Source organism: Thermobia domestica, chromosome 3 (assembly GCF_964235325.1).
Source record: "Thermobia domestica chromosome 3, izTheDome1.hap1.1, whole genome shotgun sequence".
Lineage (NCBI taxonomy): Eukaryota > Metazoa > Arthropoda > Insecta > Zygentoma > Lepismatidae > Thermobia > Thermobia domestica.
This window is the reverse complement of record NC_137456.1, coordinates 262,420,736-262,443,035: the sequence shown is the minus strand read 5'-3', so window position 1 is coordinate 262,443,035 and position 22,300 is coordinate 262,420,736. Positions and strand designations below refer to the sequence as shown.

General features: G+C 37.5%; 1 protein-coding gene across 2 annotated transcripts in view; it reads left to right on the top strand.

Annotated features, from left to right (window-relative positions):
• Window positions 1-22,300, top strand: part of LOC145681631 (uncharacterized) — a 145,264-nt gene that overhangs the window by 6,132 nt on the left and 116,832 nt on the right. For both annotated transcript variants that reach the window (XM_081753246.1, XM_081753247.1), the window contains one exon: window positions 22,087-22,178. In XM_081753246.1, coding sequence (XP_081609372.1) covers window positions 22,087-22,178 — 92 coding nt within the window. The remainder of the gene's footprint in view (window positions 1-22,086; window positions 22,179-22,300) is intronic.

The following is a 22,300-nucleotide window of genomic DNA, read 5'->3' as shown; positions in this document are numbered from 1 at the left end:
TCGATACATGTTGAAACCTTAGACATTTGTACCAATCTTTCTTACTTTGCTTTTCTTTTCGAAGACTACTTGCTATTTCGTAGCTTACGGTAAGCGAATCCCTTCACACACTTCGAAAAGGAGGGGAGTTGAGGATTCAGAACGGGATGACATGACAACGGCTACAATTGGTTCGTGACTTAGCTCCTAAGAATTGCCATTCTACACTACGAACTATTTTCAATCTTATCTCAAAGTAAGGTTTGCCATTTTACATGTCACTTTAGACATTACCATAACGCAATTACCAGTGCGGTTGACGTTTAGCCGTTAGCTATAATCTTAATTATTCTATTTCAAATTTGGCAGTTGTTATGTGTAAACTTTACACCACGGATTCGCTTAAATATAGCCTACGTGTTGAATTTTACGCAGCCTTTTCATCTGTTCTTTACGTCCGTTAGATGCCAGCGGTTTTACTAAGTGATCAATGGAATTGTGCATCGTAGTACGCGCGCCACAGCCGCGCCCGATTAAAAAAGTGTTCATATGAGACGCATCTATCGCTTCTCTTCCTTTCCTTTTGTTACTCACTAAGTAATTTGCTTAGCAGTACAAGCAGTTAGATATTAGTATAAAAAATATGTAGAAACGGAAGCAAATCATGTAATACGAGAAGCTCATTTTAATGAAACTCATCACATTTACAATTTGACAAAATGCAATATTGTAAAGGGCGGACTTAGCCGAGTTTTCTTAGCAAGTTGGAATGTTATTGTTACTAAATAACGAAATACATCGAATTATTAAGCGTTTTTGATACTTAAAGATAATTTACACAGTAAGCAACAATAATAATAAGAGCTTGTTACCTAAGTTAGTTTCGAAGTATTATTCGTGGCGATTAAAAATACAGAAAACACTACAGTCCGGCTCAGATCTCTTGACATTCAAGGCTCGTTCTCCTTTTCACAATATTTAATGCACGTTGCATGACGTTGCTAATAGTTTTGTTCCTCTATTAGGAGAAAGCAATTTCAAAGATATGTCCTTATGTTAAGTTACTAGCTATAGCTTTAATAAATTTTTAGAACGTATTTATTTTCTCAATGGTCACTTACTTTTTCGCGTGAACGTTACACGCTATGCCTATAATATGAAAGGGTGCAAAATCCAACAAGTTGCACCTGTACACTAGGGTGGAGTGAAAAGTAGTGAAAAAAATATTTCAATAGAAATTTTTAATGGCATAGGTACTAAAGTTTTCCTTCAATGTTGTACAACATATATTCCAATTTTTTTGAAATTCTGAACATATCTTTAGGTTGCTACCAGCTGTTTTCTTCCTGTCATATTACACGAATAATCGGGCATACAGCAGGCTCATATAAAATGGTGGTTTCCTGCTTTTTGATTACTTCTAGCATGTTAATTGATACAGTTAAGACATAGTTAAACGCAAGTAATGATATATTAAAACTTTCTGAAACATAAGACAAGACCCCCCCTCCCCAACGGTGTGATAAATCCTTAGACACTGCATTACAAGTTTGACTTTAACCCATTACACTCGCAGACCCGTCAACACTTTATGCAACGTTGTAGTCCTTCTTGGTTTTAAAGACTGGCATAATGGGTCTTGACTTTATCTTCGTACGTATGAAGTCATCCTTTGCTTCTGAACCAATTACAGCCTAAGATGCTTCATTCACTAACTTTACGCATCTTTCTACGGCCTGTGTGTGGCATGGAAATTTGGGGAAATTGAATACTGGCATTTCCCGACTGATGATAAGCAACTGCAATTCTTCATTTGTAAAATTTGTCAAAATTGGGGGCTCTGTGACTTCAACTTGTGGCAGTCAATAATTTCAGTGTAGTCTTGCACATCAAAGTTCAACTTTAGAATTGTGAACTGCCGTACTTTGACAGCAGTGCTTGAACTTCTAAGTTCTCTAATGTGCTTTTTTTGATCCTTTAACGTCCCTAACAAGAGGTTTTCAGGGTGGCCGAAATATGCGTTTCGTTGTATCACGGGATCCACAACACTTCTGAGATGTGAAAGTAAGAACCTTGATAGCACTATGGTTTCAAACACATGTTGAGCTCCGTCCGTACGGGACCACTTGTTTTTAATTTTGAACCAAAGGGGAGCATACACTTTGACAATGTATCCAGTCACAACAATCAGATTAAATAATGGATTCTCAGTTCCCACATACACTCTCAGTACCCTGTTAGCCATCGTTAGCCACCTTGAATGTGACAACTTGCCAGGGTTTCGATTGGCGAGATCAGCAGAGCAATTTCCTGAGAAAATGGCATGGCGCATTTTGTATAAGTATTTTTGATCTGTGCTTAGATCATCCGCAGAAATTTCTGGTAAATTACAAGTGATTTTCTGGAAACTTTTAACAGGCAAATGTTCACAATCTTTCAGCATATTTCCAATCGGTCCAGAGAATTCACGAGGTCCCACTGTGACTCCATCAAGGTACTGAAATAAGTGGCGAAGGGGAAGGCGAAGGGGATAGGAAGGAAAAGTCCTATCAGCGTGCCTTGTTCCTCTCCCTTTTCTCGAAGTGTAGCTTGTGTTTTTTGTCGTGCTCTCCGTACTTCAGCCAATTACTTGAGAAGTGTCTTCCCTGGAAACTATTTCAAAATCTTTTAAAGTTGCAGATGCAATTGCGGCAACACATCTATCAGATACCCCATACTGATCTGAAACTCTTGCCTGTGTTGGAAGTTGTAATCTCATTTGGTTTTTTGAAGCTTTTTCTTTTGATGTTGAAATGTCAGTTTCAAATGTCTCTCTGTCATCCTCAACCTCATCCTCAGATGACAACAGTTCACCAGTATCGGCAACATAATCAGTGCTGACTGTTGGAACATCAGTAGATATTTTATACTTTTCAATCCTTGAAGCCTCTTTTTTTTTTCCTTTCTTCTGCTCTTCCTAACTTCATTGCCTCAGTTTTATCTACGGAACCAATGACCATCTTCCTGGAAGATCTCTGGTCATTGAGAAATGTGTGCTCCTTTGCAAGCACTTTATTTATTTTTTAAAATAAAAAATCCTTTTTTCACCTTTTTGCCCCTCTGGACCCCTCTGCGTTAACGCAGAGATCTGGAAAAATCGAAGAAATACTAATGGGTATAGAGAATGTGAGTGCAACATTTCGACCTTCTAAGAGCAATAGTAAGCCTGCAAGAAAATAATGAAAATAGGTACAACAATTTGTTTTTAACTTATGACGTCATCACCCCATGTCCCGACGCAGAAAGACGAAAAACTGTACGAAACGTGTTCTACAATGCCTCCAAAACAAAAATAAACCTAAGTAAAAAGCTTTGTTGGTTCATTTTTAAGCCAGCAATGAACATACTACGCCATCGTTCCATTTGGAGTGATATAATTTAAAAGGGTTAAATGACAGAAGTTCAGTGACTGGTAGCACCCTAAAATTATTCACGAAATTTTATCAAATTTTACAGAGGTGTTTCATTGACAAGTAGTAAACTTTTTATGGGTCTGCCAAATTAAAATTTTCTCTTTGATATTTTCGCTCCACCCTACTGTACACCATTGGCTTTCCACAGAAGTCAAGAGGCTTGAGCCGAATTTTGAAAAAGGTATCTTAATATCATGTTTCTCGGTATCAATAGCTTTGAATTCTCACATTTATTATCTTGTAATTTGTCCATCAGCACCGTTCTTATTTACGAAATGAGTACAAATTAACATCCTACGAAACCTGTTACTGCAGTGCCCTTTTCACTGGTGGGCATGAAAATCCTCCCAAGAGGGTGAAAGAGTGTGCCGGATAGATTTCGAGACTCTGATTACGAATATCTCATCGAGAAAGTTCCATCACGTAATGCTTTTTTTTCGGGTGCTAATTCCATATTGACAGAAAAATCGTATTTTTAGTATTTAATATGTGTTTTCATGTTTGGATTGCACTATTTTGAATTTTTATGAGGGGAAGGGTGTACCGGATAGATATCGAGAAGCTGATTACGAATATATCATCGAGAAAGTTCCAGCAGGTAATGTTTTTTTTTTTTTTTTTTTTGGCAGGGTGCTGTTTCTATAATTGACAGAAAAATCATATTTTTCGTATTTAATATGTGCTTTTCGGTTTTGGAGTGCATAATTATGAAGTTTTATCTTAATCCAAAATCTGTTACTAGTCTATATCCTAGAAACATTCTTTTCTCTACCTCACGACCCCCCGAAAACGTACTCCCTCCCCTTGGGTTGCAAAGATTTATTGTCGTTCTACACTGCATACACTATAACCTAGGCGTTATTAATGGAGAAAGGTTTCGTAATAAACTTGCGATCATTTGTCGGCTCCCTTTTGTCTTGAAGACAGACAGATTGTTGAAAAAAGTGCCAAGACATACAGCACGTTGTCGCGTGAAACAAATATTTCAGTTTCGAGTTGATCTTCGTGTTACGCTGTGTCTGTGTATAATGTAGGTGAAAAATATGTCTGCGTGAAATATTGGCGTTTGTGTTAAACGAACATGCTGAGAACTTGCAACATTTCGACAGATTCATTCTGCTACATATGTGGGGAAGTGATTTTCAAGGGACAAAATAGGCCATTGTCACCGTTCCTGAAGATAGCCCTGTACTTCGGGTGTAAAATCGGTGACCAGGATCGCGTTTGGACTCCGAAACAAAGTTGTAACTCGTGTGCGCGTACTCTCACAGGATGGTTGAAAGGTACACATAAATCGATGCCGTTCGCGGTACCTATGGTTTGGCGCGAGCCCCGTGACCATCTTTCAGACTGTTACTTCTGCCTGAATAACATAATAGGTTTCTCAAAAATCATGAAGTATAAAATACAGTATCCTAACTTGGATTCCGCGAGGAGACCTGTAAAACATGATGTTTGTCTGCCTTTATCCGTACCACCAGACTCATACAACCTGTGCAGTGTTTCATCTGATGAAGAACCTGCCGCTTGTAAGGATGTTGCACATTCTTTGAGTACACAGTCAGATCCCAATTACGATTCAGTGCCTGACACTAATGAACCACATGTGATAAGTTAGGAAGAGCTGAATGATCTGATCAGAGAATTAAATTTCCCAAGTCTAAGGCCCTGTTGCTTGCATCACGACTTCAACAATGGAATCTCCTAAACTAAGATATGAATATATCGATGTATAGGAAAACACAGGTGAGCCTAGTTCCTACTTTTATAAAGGATGGTGATTTGGTGTATTGCAGTGACATTCCATTGCTTATTGGACAACTGAAGTTGAACTACAACACTGAAGATTTAAGGCTATTCGTAGATTCCTCCAGGATAAGTCGTGAGGCAGTGTTACTACACAATGGCAATGAAATGCCAGCCATTCCTATTGCTCATGCTGTACATATGAAAGAAATATACGAGAACATGTGAAAGCTATTGCTGAAAATAAAGTACGAACAGTTTCAGTGGTTTATATGCGCTGACCTCAGAAAATGGCCGCCAAGGAAGCAACTGGTCCCAGGGGAGATGAACGTGGCTAATAAACGTCTTGTGGATCCGGAGAAAATATTCTCACCACCCCTTCATATCAAATTAAGCCTCATCAAGGTCTTCGTCAAGACCCTGAACCGGGATGGTGAAGCATTTAATCATCTCAGAAAACTATTCCCAAGACTCACCGAGGCCAAGGTAAAAGAAGGTGTTTTTACGGGACCTCAAATCAGAGACTTTTTAAAGGATACTATATTTTCTTGTAAGCTTAATGAAGTGCAACGTGAGGCTTGGGAAGCCTTTTGAAAAGTGTGCAGAAACTTTCTAGGGAATCAGGTCACTGATTACAAAGACATTGTGGGCAGGTTAATTACTTCATTTCGTAACATGGGAAGTAATATGTCCCTAAAGTTACACTTCCTGCACTGCCACCTGGACTTCTTCCCTGAAATGTACACCTTGGGGGAGGTTTCTGACGAACACGGAGAAAGGTTTTACCAGCAAATAGCTAACATGGAGAGGCGCTACAGTGGTAAATGGAGTGTGAATATGTTGGCAGACTTTTGTTGGAATGTAACGCGTGAAACTCCCTGTAGTAATTACAAGAAGAGTAGGAAGACCAAGTGAAACCAAGTTAAACTTACCTTTTTATGCAATTTTATCTGCATAATTTATATTGATACTTGAATTATAACGTGCAAATTATTATGGGTGGAAAATAGAATCTTTGGGCGGATATCGAAACCATCTCCTCTCTGAAACCTGGTACGCCCTGGAGAAAAATTGGTTACGGATTCGAACTCAGGAGCTCGAAACCTATAGGAATCCTCTATTTTCGTTCGTGGGAGCGAAAAATTTTTATTTTGCGGACCAGTGTTATTAACTTGTACAACAGGGGAAAACAAAAGTTTGAATACATCCCTACAAAAGTCAGACGATCTGAAAAATCATAATCTCGTTTGGTATGGATTGTCTATAAGTGGAGATGCAGCTTATATGAACTCTGCCGACAGCGGCGGCCATCTTTAAATGCGACATCTTGGATTTGGTTACGTTTTTCAAGTGAGAAGGGTCTCCTGTCGCATATCATTTTAGACTACCTTTTTCTGAGGAATATACGACCACAATTCGATATCTTTATATTTATGTATGAGTAATGGTCTGTTAACATTTAAAATTGTAATTTGGTGATCAATTTTCTTTGTCGTTGAAGATGATCCGGAATGACACACAGGAGAAAGCATTGAAATTGTGTTAATGAGTAGCGGACGAAGTACTAGTTTGATTGTAGCTGACTTCAATGTCCGGTATCGTGAGAGAAGTTACTTTTCACGACAGTTCACAAGTTATTGGACAAATTTCGTGCAACATGTTGTGTGGCGGATAATCCACGCAGTAGGTGCTCAAGGACAGCCACCGACGAGGTGACTGCAATAGCAATTGTGGCATCGGTTGTGAAAAGTCCACATCGCAGTACGCGACGGTCATCAGCAATATCCGGTGTCAGTCAGTGTTGAATCCTCTGTGTGTTGCACACACACCTTTGGCACCCATACGAGTTACAGTTATGAGTATGACACTGATAGGCATTTACAATTTCAGAATGGGCTCTGGATCAGTGCGATAGTAATCCAAACTTCGTACGGCAAGTGTTGTTCAGTGACGATGATAACTTTTATTTGGAGGCTAACGTAGACAAACAGAATCACCGTTACTGGTCAGATAAAAACCTCTGATGGGTGACTACCTTTAACGGTGCTGGTGGTGATAAAGTGATGGTTTGGTGTGGGATTTGAGACACAAGAATCGTGGGTACGGAGTTAATTGATGGAAACTTGAATTGCAAGAGGAATCTTAATATTTTCCGTAAACTTGAATTGGGAGAGGAATCTTAATATTTTCCGTAACGTTGTTGAGTCCGAGGGGTGGTTTCCCATTTTGTTTCACCAGGACGATGCACATCCCACTATGCTACTGAGGTCACATAGTTTGTGAATGAACAGTTTCCAGGTCACTGGATAGGTAGGGGGAGTCCTCCGGAATTGCCACCACGGTTCCTGATCTCAAACGTCTTGACTTTTATCTTTGGGCCATTTGAAATTAATTGTGTATTAGGTAAAAAAAAAAAAACAGTGTATCCCATTTCTGGCGGCGTATTGAGGAGGGGTATGGCCTGTTTAGTCATAGACCCAGGGACGTGTGCAACAGAATTTCCAAACAAGACTCCTATTATGTATCCATTGTAGTGGAGGTAATATTGAGAATCTGACAAGTGTCCCAAACTTTAACAGGTCATAACTCCTATACAAATAAAGATATCACAAAACGTACACAGGTGTATTTCTCACAAAAGGGTGGTCTAAAACAATATGCGACATAACCCCCTTCCCATTTGAAATACGTAACCCAAATGCAAGATTACGGATTTCAATATGGTCTCCGCTGTCGCCATAGCTCCTATGTTGCGCCCCCACGTATGGACACCGCATACTAAACGACATTATGATTCCCCACACCATTCGAATTTATAGGGGTGTATCCAGACTTTTGCCTGTAGATGTTCGGAATGATTTGTTTCGTGTCCCTTTGAGAAAGGTGGGCACATGAGAAAAAGTAGCAAGCAGCGATGTTCAGGGTGCATAGACAGGAGTTATCGTTAAAAATCTATACACTACCGATACGGATCTACTTGCTTCAATAATTAAGTGCATGGTTTCCTTAACGAAAATAGTACTCTAACACAGTGGTGCCCCCCCCCCTTATGTCTATGACGCACCCCCCCGAATTGTCTATCCGTAGGTGTTCTTCCATGAAAAAAATCTTCTTTTCGATTAATTTTACCCCCCCTCATCAAACATATTTATATAGATTTTAACCCCCCCCAAATATTTCAATGACGCAGTTTGCGTCATAGCCCCCCCTTGTGGGCACCCCTGCTCTAACAAACAACACTTCTAAATGCTGTTTGTACGTTACATGATTTACATATCTTGTATCTACAGAAAAAATGTTCTTTAAATATTAGGTAAGACATTCTTTATAAATTAACATACCTCAACGCTAAGTTTTTCAAAAAGTGACACCAATACTCTTAATCTGATCCAAATAAAAATGCTAAATTTAATGCAATTACAAACCATCCTTTAAATTGCAAGTATTATGTTAAATACAGTACATTATTTTTTAAAATCAAAAGTCTCACAAGGCAAAATAATTACTGAAATTTATTAGGGGTTATTCTGCAATATTTATAAAATTTTATGTTTATTATATTTACTTCAAATATTTCTATGATTACCAACTCCTTTAGAATCTACCAGAGCAAAATATGATAAACCTTTCAAATTCTCAAGCTTTTCTCTCTCTGGCGGTTTGAAAGATAGTGTATAGAAAACTATTACTCCACGACATGTTTTCAATACTTTTGTTCACAGAATGACACGAAATATATTTATTTAAGCATACTCATCAGCCACTTTTAAGTAAGCTGACGTAATACCTGCACGCCTCTACGAAAACAAAAACGAAGGTCATTTAGCAGGCTGGGTGTGTTTCAACGAGTTAATGAAAACAAGGCCTTATGCTTTTCAGACCATTTATGTGATACTTTGTGGTGGACAAACACCGTGTGCGTGGGTTTTCTCGGGGTTCTCCCGTTTCCTCCCACTTTCTTCATTCCACCATTTCATTCATTACTCATCATCACCGTCTCCTTTAGCCTAACCGGCATAACCGTGGGACGTAAAACTTAAAGATTTCATTTTTTTTCATTTATGTGATAGTGTTTATTTAAGCCAAGGAGCTTATTTTACAATACATATTTATTTTATATTGAAATCGGGTAATATGGTGAGATCTTCATGTATCAGGCAAAAAACAGCTGATATAAGCGAAGTTGATAGGACATATCTTGACATATTTTCCAAATTTTCCCATTTGCTAACAAATTATCTCACTTTTCCAATGATAAGACATATTTCTATATATTTTGCAATATACTTATACTTCCACAAAATCGATACTATTAAAAACATTTTCTTATATGCCTTCCACCAAAGTAATAAAATCCGCGTTCTTGCAGTGGTCGATTGAACTTGTATTAGGCTATACGAAACGCATTTGGTTTTATATGAGGTTAAAATTTAGTACGGGACAAGTAATACCATCTGCGTTATAATGCCAAAATTCGTTTAAAACAAAAAGCTCTCTGGACATTTTTGAACCTTCGCACAACCAGCACAACTGTTCTTTTTCCATTACAGTTTCCTTTTTAACAAAAACAAACAAGTTAGCAATGTGGGTTGAAAAATAGTTATTTTTACGTCAGTCAACATCAACAGTAGTTTTAGTCAGGCGTGCAGCGGAGCAAGTGTAGAGAATGCTTCCTGTGAAGCAATCTGTTTCGTTGAAGTTAAGAGCATACGTTGCAGAATTTGGGAGCGATCTGTTCTCTACAAATGACAAGATATTGTTCTTTACATTATGTGAATCTAGTGTGGGATATTCGAAGATACTTTCTGTATTGCTACGTTTAGATACGACTTACGAGGAAGGTCCATAAACCGTGAGAGTTGAATTTTGATGAAAATTTGTGACAAGATTCAGTTCGAGTTGCTAAGTAACGTAGTAATAGTCACTCGATGCGCAAATGCTTCGTTGAGCTGCTACACCGACGCCATCTTGAAATCCTGTAGGCAATGTCCAATAATACCCTTTTAGCACAAAACTGAAAAAGCTTTTGATATATCTGACTTCAGTATTGTAAACTAAGGTAGATCATCTATATGCGAGAGTACGTCCAGTGCATGACCACCATCTTGAAAGACGCCATATTGAATCGCCGTCAAATACGATAAATGGCAAGGGGGTCATGTGGGGTATCAAATAGCACTGGAATTTACTCCTAAATTCATTTCGGTAACCAAAATTTAGATATCTGTTTTCACTTCAGAGTTAAGAGCCCTCTTACCCACAGGAACATATAAAACTATGCGAGTTAAACTTGTGTCATGAAACACGGTCGTGCGAGCACTTGCATGATTTTAAGTAATGCAGTAGTTAATGCAGTACAATACCCACTAAACCAATCAGATCTTGAGACTAGTAAGAGAAATCGTTAATTAAATTGAAATTTCTGTAGTGAAAAATGGAATATCTACATGCTACAAGTTATACCTATTTCAAAGTGTGATGGAATAGACTGTTGGTCGATGAAACACATGCCTAATAGTACTGACAAGCAGAGAATACCAAAGGGATTGTTCGGATATATATTAGAAAAATTATATAAACTGGTACATACTAGTTGAACGACCAAAATGGTTCGGATTCCACTATAATCAGTAGGTCCACGTCTCCTTTAGCGTAGGTGACGTGTGGGACGTTGAATTGTATCAAACCAAAAATCTCTTTTAGGCAATTTTACGTGGTCCATTATAGTGTGTTAAGTTTTATTCTCCAATCTAGAAACCTTACGCAAAGACCATCATTGTTGCAGAATATTGCGTTCCTTTCCAATACTCATATTTGACGACCTATAATTTACCGTGTATATCACGAAGTTAAAATACTTTAATGTATTTATTGACAGTTTCTCTAAATACAATCGATTTATTGTTGCCACATTGAACAATGAAGGATATTTAAATTATCAGTTCACAGCCAATTCTTAGAAGATACACCTGGAAACTTAGAATTCACTTTTCTTGTGTTTGTTCTGCTATTAGTGATAAGAGAATGCATGCACAACTGCTAAGAATATGTGGCAGTAAAGATTATTACAAGATTCAATTCCAAGTTGCAATCCATAAAACAAGCCTCTTTCTTCCTTTTCCCTTCAATATAAAATAATTAAATATCTGCATCTTTCCACCTTTAACGATAAAACACTTGCTTATAATAAGGGCAAGACTAGTTTTCATATCAAAACTCTGATAAATAACTGATTGTAGCAGGTGTTCACTTGTTCGGTGTACAAGTTATATAGCAGAATTTTCATAAAGAAAATGCATTCTGTTGTGTATCATCAATTTTGTCCGCCAGTCCTAAAGAACATGCTTGCATATGCATGGCAGAAATGTGAGTACGTAACAGGAGCAATAGTTGGTTCATTTACAAATGTTCTGAAGACTAGTAGAAAATAGTGTCTGTGGTCATGAAGATTGTGACGAAAGTGCATTTGTTAAGCGTTTGCACTGCTCCATGATGCTGTGTGCTAATCACTACGTTTTGGATCTCCATAATCAGAATTGAAGAGCAAAAGTTTAGTAGGTTAATATTTGCTTATGTGCAATAGTTTATATTATTTTTCTAATATTTTTTCTATTAATTTTCTAATAACTTCAAGATAGATTCTTTAAAACCATATGTGCCGTTCCACCTAACTTATATTACAGCATTTAAATGTTATGCATAATCGCAACACACACAGACTCATATATATAGCGATTTTGAAATAGGTATAATTTGTTACAGTGCTGCTATTCCATTTTCACTACAGGCATTTCAATTTCATTAACGATATATCTCACTAGTCTCAAGATCTGATTGGTATAGTGGCTATTGTAGATCAAATAACTACTATTGCATTAGTTAAAATCATGCAAGTGTTTGCACGACCGCATTTCATATCACAAATTTTACTTGCTCAGTTTTTGCATGTTCCTGTGAGCGAGAGAGCTCTTAACTCTGAAGTGAAAACAGATATCTAAACGTTGGTTACGGAAATGAATTCAGGAGTAAATTCCAGTGCTATTTGATACCCCACATGACCCCCTTGCCATTTATCATATTTGACGACGATTCAATATGGCGCCTTTCAAGATGGCGGTCATGCACTGGAAGTACTCTCACATATAGATGATCTACCTTAGTTTACAATACTGAAGTCAGATATATCAAAAGTTTTTTTTTTCATTTTTCTGCTAAAAGAGTATTATTGGACATTGCCTACAGGATTTCAAGATGGCGTCGGTGTAGCAGCTCAACGAAGCATTTGCGCATCGAGTGACTATTACTACGTTACTTAGCAACTCGAACTGAATCTTGTCACTAATTTTCATCAAAATTCAACTCTCACGGTTTATGGACCTTCCTCGTTAGCATAAAAGAGAAGTGTGTAGGAAGAAAGTGAAATTAGCGAAATTACAAACACTACTTCAACATATCCGTCTCCTTTAGCCTAACCGGCATAACCGTGGGATGTAAAACTCAACAATTTCATTTCATTTTACTTCTTCAGCGTGTGACATCGTCTGAAAGCAGTCGAATGTCCTCTTCCTCCAAGGACCTGTGTAAAGCATTTACAGCACCCGATATCCCTTTATGGAAGCTGGAAAACCCTAATCTTCGTGAGTTCTTGGAGAAGAACTGCGACAAGGAAATCCCTCACGAATCCACACTTAGGCAGGGCTATATAGAAAAAGTCTATAGTGAAGATATGTGTAACGTCCAGCAAAAAGTGAAAAATAAAAATATTAGGTTATCAGTGTACGAAACGACAGACTTTTGCGGACATTATATAAAAAATGTTGTGGTTGGTATTTTGGAACCGGAACAGGCTGGAGAAATTTTCCTTGTGCATGTACAGCAGTTGGAGAAGGTTAACCATTCTACTAAAGATGGCTGTATTGAAAGCACAATGCAGGTGGTTTTCCCAGAAGTCGTTCCTCGTGACAGGCTTCTCGTACCTGTAGCGGATGGAGCTAGGTATATGGTGAAAGAAGGAAAACCCTAGAAAGTTCTATATCACATATTGATCCGCATTACCTGTCTGGCACACAGAGTCCACACACTAATCGAAGAAATTAGAGCAAGATATCCCAACGTAGATCGCTGTGTGTCAAATATCAAGAAAATTTTCTTGAAGTGTTCATCACGACGCCAGGACTTAAAGGAGGCTGTCCCGGATATTGCTTTGCCACCACAGCCGGTGGTGACACGATGGAGAACATGGTTTAAAGCAACTCAATTTGACTGCGCCAATATGCATATTCTTGCCGAAATAGTTACTGGATTTCATACTCAAGATGCAGTATGTATTAGTGTTCAGGTATTGCTTCATGATATTTAATTAAAGGATGATATTGTGTACCTTTCTACAAATTTTGGGTTTCTGGTGTCAGCCTTGAGTGATTGGAGACAAATAGTCTCAGTGTACAAGAGTGTCTTGAAACCGTGGAAGATGTAAGAAGAAATTTGTCGACAGCAGAGAGACCAACAGCAGGTTTGGTGAAAAACAAGTTCACTCCCATCCTGACCAATAATCCTGAATATGACACTTACAACAACATCGCTGCTGTTCGGAGTAGTGACGGAGAAGTACTCCCAAAAATGTTGAAGATTTAACACCTGCAGATACAGTAAGTTTAACGTTTGCTCCTTTGATTCATGCTATGTGGAACGTACATTCTCATGCTACAAGAAGCAGCTTGTAGATAATAGGTGAAGTTTCATAGAAGAGAACCTGAAGAAAGTCTTCGTGTCACAATGAAATGCTTAAAATTACTTTTGCCTATTGATTTGTCCAATCTTTATATATGCATTTTAAAGTGTATAGCATAGTATGACATTGAAATATATACATTCTCTCCATTTGAGTGTGTGTGTTCAACTAAAATAAACTGAGATCACAAGCTCTAGAGATTCGTTACCAGCTGTTCAAGTTACCACGAATAACCTTCTATAATTGATTTATTGAAATATATATGCTGTGTAACCGTAAGCTAAGTAAACAAAACATTAAAAGATACGATAAAACTTCCCTAAGAACATCTGTTTAGAAACACAAGTGGAAAATTTTCCTTTTGTAGTTGTCAACTAAGTTCCAATAAAACATTTTAGCAATATTATAAAACGAAACCACAAAATATTTCCTAAAAAATGAGTTTGTAAATTAAGTACTCATGTTTTATTTTTTCTTTGTTTTGAGGAGATGACATTTGAGACATTATTTTAATTTTCGCGACATCTTTTCAAGTTTTCATGACATATTTACATACATATTTTACAGTTTTATAAGGCCTGAAGTTCTTGGCCCTAGTGTTTATATTTCTAACTACCCGATCTTTTATAAGTTTTCGCTAAACTTGCCATTCAAATGTATCCGTATTTATTTCAAAAACTGCGCAGAAATGCTGTTACCATACCAATCACCATGAGTCTCTTCCAGGTTTCAAACACCGTGTTCGTGGGTTTCCCCGGAGTTCTCCCGTTTCCTCCACTTTTTTCATCCACCATTTTCATTCATTACTCATCATCACCGCCTCCTTTAGCCTATCACCTCTGGTGCTTGGGGTCCCGGGTTCGACCACAGCCCCGCCAAGTGAACTTTGTGGTGGACAAACACCGTGCTCGTGGGTTTTCTCGGGGTTCTCCCGTTTCCTCCCACTTTCTTCATTCCACCATTTCACTCATCTCTCATTATCACCGTCTCCTTTAGTCTAACCGGCATAACCGTGGGACGTAAAACTGAAAGATTTCATTTTTTTCCTTTAGCCTAACAGACATAACCGTGAGACGTAAAACTCGAAAATTTCATTTAATTTTTCTTACAGGTTTCAATCAGTAACGTGAAGGTTTTTCGTTCATAGTGGTTACTAAAGTGACTACTACCCTATTAGCGTTCTCTGCCTTGTAATATTTTCTGCGCGCGGTTATTTTCTATTTATAGCGCGGGAAAATGTTATGTTTGTAACCTGTCACTGTAATGAAGCTTGTCAAGATTCTGGAACAATAAGAAGAACATGCTACCGTTATGATTGGAAAAACAGAGGCGCTGAGGGAAGAAAATCTAAATGTAATTCGTGATGACTATTGAGATACGTGCTTTCGCATCTGCGACGCACTATCTAATTTGTTGTTGCATACGATCCTTTTCAGGCCATTGCTTTCGTACACACATCATAATCTTGGCTGCATGTTGTGTACTGGCACTTATTTCGCGCTAAGGGAAGTCGCCTTACCCTATCCTGATCATGTTGTTTCTTCGAACTCATCCATTTGTACTATATCTATGAGTTTCTAGATAGATAATGATGCTTGTAAATAGGTTTCATTTTTGCTTATTTACGTTCCAGATCCTTTACGCTGCACAAACTGCACTCTAGCATTATTACTACTAACTTGGACTGAGACTTCCGCGTCATCCAGTTGAAATTCTGATCGTTGTCAATATACGGCCTTCCGTAAACAGTTTGTTAGATCCGACACAATTATTACTTAGATATATGTTCTGCAACAACAACGAACCCAAATCGATATTAAACTGAATCATTAAGTACTTTTGTCCAAGAAGTTGTCTTACGAAATAATAAGTATTTTGCAATGAGAGCCAAGCTTCTTGCAAAAGTTTCAATCCAATAGAGTCTTCCACTAATATCATATTTTTAAGCTGGAGTTAAGCATTTTAATACATTTTAAAAGTAGCAAAATAATGTTCTTCTCCTTATCTCTTTCATAATATCATGATCACCCGTTTAATTGTATATTGTATTTATGTGCCGCAACCAGTTTCTCTTTCTCTTTTTAAAAATCTAATAGTGGTTATCCTAATTATAATTAATATTTACTATCCGTTTGTTCTTGTGGACAATTGTCTGTTCCTCCCATCATCTATATTTCGACAATTTTTATACATGTTCATCGGTATTTACCAATGACAATGTTGTTGCTCTGTACACACAATATTTATCACGGCATGTTTAATGTTATTTTTCAATCAGTAAACAGACACCTGCCAGTGCCTTTCTTTCTGGTATGGTTTTACTACATATTTTATATTCCACAAATAGCATTTCAGATCTTCATAATAAAGTACCGTAGTACCGTAATAAAGTAACCGTACTTTGACAGGTTTTGTACTATTTTAGATGTGTACAGGGGGCACTGGCTGCAACCAGTCAATGATACTATTATCATCATAACAATGTGTCTCTTTGGGTTCACATCCACTACTGAACTTAAGTTTTTGCAAGTAAGTTTTGGCGGGAAAATTAAAGAAATACGTGTCAAAGTAACACCCAGGGTGGGGTTACTTTGACATCCTACGTATTTGGTGCGTAATGTCAAATTTACCCGAAGTATGGAGTTACTTTAACATGGACTTAATGGATCCAGTGTAAAACACTGTTTTGGTTATGCGTAATATGCTGTATGCTTTTTAACCAGAAAATCTTGATTGTTTTACATCATTATATACCAAGCTTTTCTTAAAGCTTTACTTTTAACATACCTTTACATGTGACAATGGAATGAAAACCTTAATCGTCAACATTACAATCGTAACTAGCATACTGTGGATTTTTTGATCCGATATTGCAAAACAAACACACCCATTTTTCTCACTTGACACACTGAATCCACTCTTTTCCGCCAGTATAGTTTCGAAAGTCACTCATACAGATGCCACAAGTGTTTTCGTCATACCCTTTTATTTTCTTAGCCTTCTTTCCCTGGCGGGGTTTCTTTTGTAGTTGTTATGGTTGTCCAGTTTCCAGTTCTTCTATCAGGGGTTCTTCGACGACCACCTCTTCCATCACCAAGGACCCTCCGATGTCTCCCTCTTCCACCCTCATATCTGGTTCTAGTTTCCGGTTCTTCCCATGGGAGTAACCGTTTTCTAGGTGAAACCAAGATCTGTTTCCCCCGCTTCCCTCCGCTCGTTCTCGCTCTGGTGCTTAGTCCCGCTCTGGAATTGTGAAAAAACTGCAGGAGACTTGCATCTATGTCTTTCTCGACCTGCGTGCTGTCGGGCTCTTTGGGTAACTTTGAGAAGGGAGCTTCAACGTTTAGGGTAAGCAGATGTGAAGCGCGGAATCCTGCCTTCAGGTTCTCGCCTACGGTGGGAGCAAGGGAATCCATGAGTCGGGACAGTAGAGCAGGGAACTGTTCCTTGGAAATCGATCCGCTTCGTCGGGTCTCCTTCCGCCATGTGCTCAGTACGGCTCTCCACTTCTTTAACTTTCTATATACTCACGTCCAGCAGCTGGAGCAGATGCGTCAAGATGCAAAGACGCTCACAGAAAAGAAGAATCACTCATGTCAAAATAGCCCCGCTCAATCTCAAAGTAGCCCCCAGTGTCAAAGTAGCCCCGTTTTACCGTATTGGATGTTAAAAATCTAATCTACTTTCTGATCTTCTGATCTTCAATATTTGGTTTCGGTTTCATCTGTGTTTCTCATTACATTTCATTCCATACCTACACTTTCTATAACATCGTTTTCATTTTTGGCTCATGTTTTGCATTTAGATTTACTTTAAACGTTACAAATAAGCAATAAGAAACACAAATATATAAATTTATTAGGCACAAATATATAAATTTATACCTACAATTTCTTTAACATCGTTTTCATTTTTGGCTCATGTTTTGCATTTAAATTCACTTTAAACGTTACAAATAAGCAATAAGAAACACAAATATATAAATTTATTAGGCCATTTTCTTAAATGTTCCAGACCTACCGTGAAAAATGAGGTAATCTTAGCAATACAATTTCGTTCTAAATATTTCCATTCTAATTTAATACAATTCCGAAAAAGCCTCTTGAAAAAATATTTATTTTTGCCTGAATCCTCAACCAACCAAGCGGGATCCTGGAAAAATTCCAGATTTTTATTGAGCCGTAATAGCTATAAAACTATTTTTAAATGTATGTCTCTGCGTTTCCTATACCAACCTTATGAAGAAAACATACAATCGAAATTTTAATTCAAAAATACCTAAAAGAGAAACGGTTTTAATCATGGCCAAACCAGCTTGGTAGATTATCTTACAAATTAAAAATATTAACCCACATCTTTTCTTATAGGTTTGCAAGGATACAAGTTGTTAAATAATAACATAATGTGTTAAATAATAACAGCATATAATGAAAGATTGTTTTTGTAAACAACTATATGTTATTTGAGTAATCTAACGCAAAACACTGAAAAACAAAGAAACGCCATGTCGTCCTGCGAGAACCACAGCTTGACAAACAAGGTAGAATATCTAGGCGGATATGTTATTGATTAACCCGTAAGTACTATGGACCGTCTCTCAGACCGCTGCGACTTTTCATATCATTATATTTTCCACAGTCTTACTACTACAAGTGGATCTTTTCGTCTACCTTCCTGTCTAGCAAATGGTTACGTATCGTGAAGTTCGTGTTATAACTGATCCCCTGTGGGCGGCGCTGGAGGGGTCGAGCGGTCTCACAGACGTACTATAGTAGTTACGTGAGTATTTTGCTGATCAGTTGTCTTTCGCTATCTACTGATTATTAGCAGTTTTGTGTCTTACCGTGTGGCACGTCTTGCACCACTCATCAAATAATGACCCAGAGTCTGGAAAACCTGAAATAATCACATTTTATAACATGAGTAAAGGTGGAATGGATACTCTAGACAAAAATGTACAGATTACACATCAAGTCGTCGAACAAGACGATAGCCATTGAGAATTTTCTTCATGCTGGTGGATGTTGCGTGTGGTGTCAATACTATGTCTTGCATTAAGTCTACGCTAAATCCGTAGTGATGACAAGACTTGATTTCATGAAAACGTTGGCAAAAGGACTTGTTAGGCCTCACATAGAACGTAGATTGTTCATCGGACATCTGCCACGAGAGCTGAGTTTTTCAATGAAGAGCATACTACAGCTTGAAAGTGAGTTTCCCACCATTGCGCATAAGGAGTTGAAAAGGAAAACATAGTCTTCTGTCAACTGAGTTGTAAGCGGAAAGGACAGATTCATTCGTGTCAGCGGTGTGGGGTACCGATTTCCTTGCAGTGCAGAAAAATAAGATATAAGTGCCTCTCTGAAGAAAGTGCATGCTGTCAGAAAAGTTAGTGCGGTACTTTCTTTACCGGCAAAACGTATTTTGTTTACTTTCTCCATCATATAAGAACTAAAAATAAGTTTTATCCATTACCTTTTCACTACAAAAAATGTAAGAATACAACTATAACACTACCTTCCTGTTAAGTTTAAAAAAGCTAATATTCCATGTTTTTTTCTCCGTTTTTACTATAATTTTTATTCTCAGTGCATCTATAAGAACAGTGTATTTTAAATTAGTGTTATTTTGGCTGCATAGAAACGGAGAAAAAAATGAATATTTCAACAATTACAATTTTAGAATAACAATGAAAGCATTGTTGCAAATTTTGACTATGTTCTCTTTCTCATTGTTTTAAAAATATAAAGCTTTCTTTACATCGTGAAATTACTATGTTTTACTTTTCTATAAGCAACTAAGATATGTAGGATATCATTTTTAAAAATATACAATGAAACTACTATTCAGAAATTTGAAACAACAATGCGGTCTGACAGACCGTTCCATAGTAGTTACGTGATTACTTTCGTCCATAGTACTTAAGGGTTAAGAAATAACGCGTAAACAAAACGAAGTCGCATCAGTGATTGCAAAATGCGTTCGTTTAAATTTTGTTTTCTGAAGTAATTTCCTCTACTTTTTGGGAAATTTAATAAATCGTACTGTCATCTTCCCCAAAATAAGAAAAAATCATTGCGCTTGAAGAAGAGCATACGTACTTTATCCTTAGAGTTCAACTACTTGCAATCAAATTTGGGAGGTACGTTGTCGTTCCTAATTACGTATGAAAAAGTACAGAATACTTAATGAATATCTCTAATTTTTATCAAGTCAATTCGTTTACTTCAAATTATCTCCTAGAGTACATCACCCCCTTTTTAAAATTGCTAACAACGCCTTAGTAGATCTTCCATTAAACATTCCCGACATTGGTTCTAATTTGGATCGTCTTAAATACCCATGGTCTTTCGCCCATATTTCGCTAACGAAAAGACAACAACCCACTTCTTATTAATACCAATATGAAAGATTGATTGATTGATTTTGAGTTTTACGTCCCGTTTAGCAGCGAGGCTATATGAGACGTGGACGTACTGATTAACGTGGAATCCGAACCACATGAGCTCCCGCCAGGAATCGAACCCGGGTCTCCCACGCCAAAGGCGCGTACGCTAACCGCTTAGCCACGGAGGAGCTCACCAATATGAAAGAGTTTGTTCACGTATAGTATCGCCTAACTTTCCTTAATCTCATTGAAATAGCCTTCCGTTAACACAAAGACAATTACTCTCAAGTATGGTGAAATCTATATTCAGGTGCTTCATCGTTCATTAAATTTGCAGCAATGGATAACAGAATTTTACAATACATATAATAATAAATACATACAATAATAAATTTATCACGTACTCACCTGCTACTAATTTCTCTGCTGTCCTTCCAGGTTAAGCTGAAAAATTAACAAGCATATTTCCTATTCCCAGTTTAGCGTAATCTCTAAACTCCGATAAACAAAATATTTGTATCCTTCCTCTTATCACAAATACGATTGGCTAGTGATGTATCATTCCCACTCCCTACGGGGAGGAGCAAATTATTCACTTGCATTTCGACAATACTGTCTCGTGTTGTCCAGATACATACAGCAGCAGCAGAAAAGAAAGAAAAAACTCGAAAAATTAAAAAAAATATTTGAATTTCGCTGGTAAACAATTGTTGCTTAGTGAATAAAGATTTCATCACAATACTCGCTGAACCGGGATTCATGTCTGCCATCTTTCAGACTTAAAAGTAGAATATGCCTTTTCTAAGTTGAATTGGCACCGTAATTACTGCACATGCTTAGTGTTTATTTGTATTGTTTTATTAACCACACTCGATTACAGTATTATTAGATAATCCGTACTATATTTTTGTCATTTATAATAATGTAGTAGTTTTACATGGCTCTTCATAGTGAAAGTAATAATCAAATCATATGAACTATTTTGCAGAGTAGTAAAAGCATCGGTAGGCCAACAGCAAATCAGCAAGGTTTAGTTTCACGTGGGTTTGTTTATCGCAGTTTAGAGCTTACGCCGAACAGAGTTTAGTTAAGGAGTTATCATTTTGTCTTGATTTCTTTCTCTCAAAACAATAATTTTAGATTCTAAGTTGTCATTACCAGTAGAATCTTACATTATGTTATTCATAGTTAAATTTAGAGTTTTATAAATACAGTAGAGCGTCGATTATTCGAAGTAATTGGGGGACATGGGTGTTCGGAAGACTGGTTTGTTCGGATAATCGAACTGTACATGTTTATTTGCCAAAAAGAAGTACTGTACAGTAAATTTATTCATAAAAACAGGCATCTCTTTAAGTATTACAAAGTAACGTATAAAGGCAACTTTAGTAGGAATATATAGTATGTGGTACAGTTTATTAAACAAAAATATGTACATATTACATACGCATTTTGCATGAACAATACACACAGTACACAAAGTGTGCTGATTGTTGAAACACAGCGACTGGCGGCTTAGCCGGTCAGCAGCGCCTTATGAAGGCCCCATTAGAAGCAATGTTCCGCCAGCGGTGGCTCAGTGCGGCGACTACTGTGGGAAACTTGGTTTGGGAGTGAGGGGGATGATGGACGGTAGGGTGGGAGAGTAACAGGTGCGAGCGAGTACACAGTTCGGTTAAGCGGTCGTTCGGTTGACCGACGTTCGGATAATCGACGCTCTACTGTATTACTTAATCATTCTTCTTGATTTGATTTTACGTTCTTTTAAATACATATTATTTTATTTTCAGTGTTGTACGACAATAAAATGTGGAGACTACAACAAAGTTGCTGTGGCTGTACACTAAGGGTTGGTTCGTTCATTATTGGGGGTTCACTTGTGGTTGGTATTCTATTAATTTGTTAAGAGACATTTAACATGAATATTGTATAAATCAACCTATAGCATTGACTCAGTTCTAACAGAATAGAAAACAATACATATTATATACATATCATTATGAG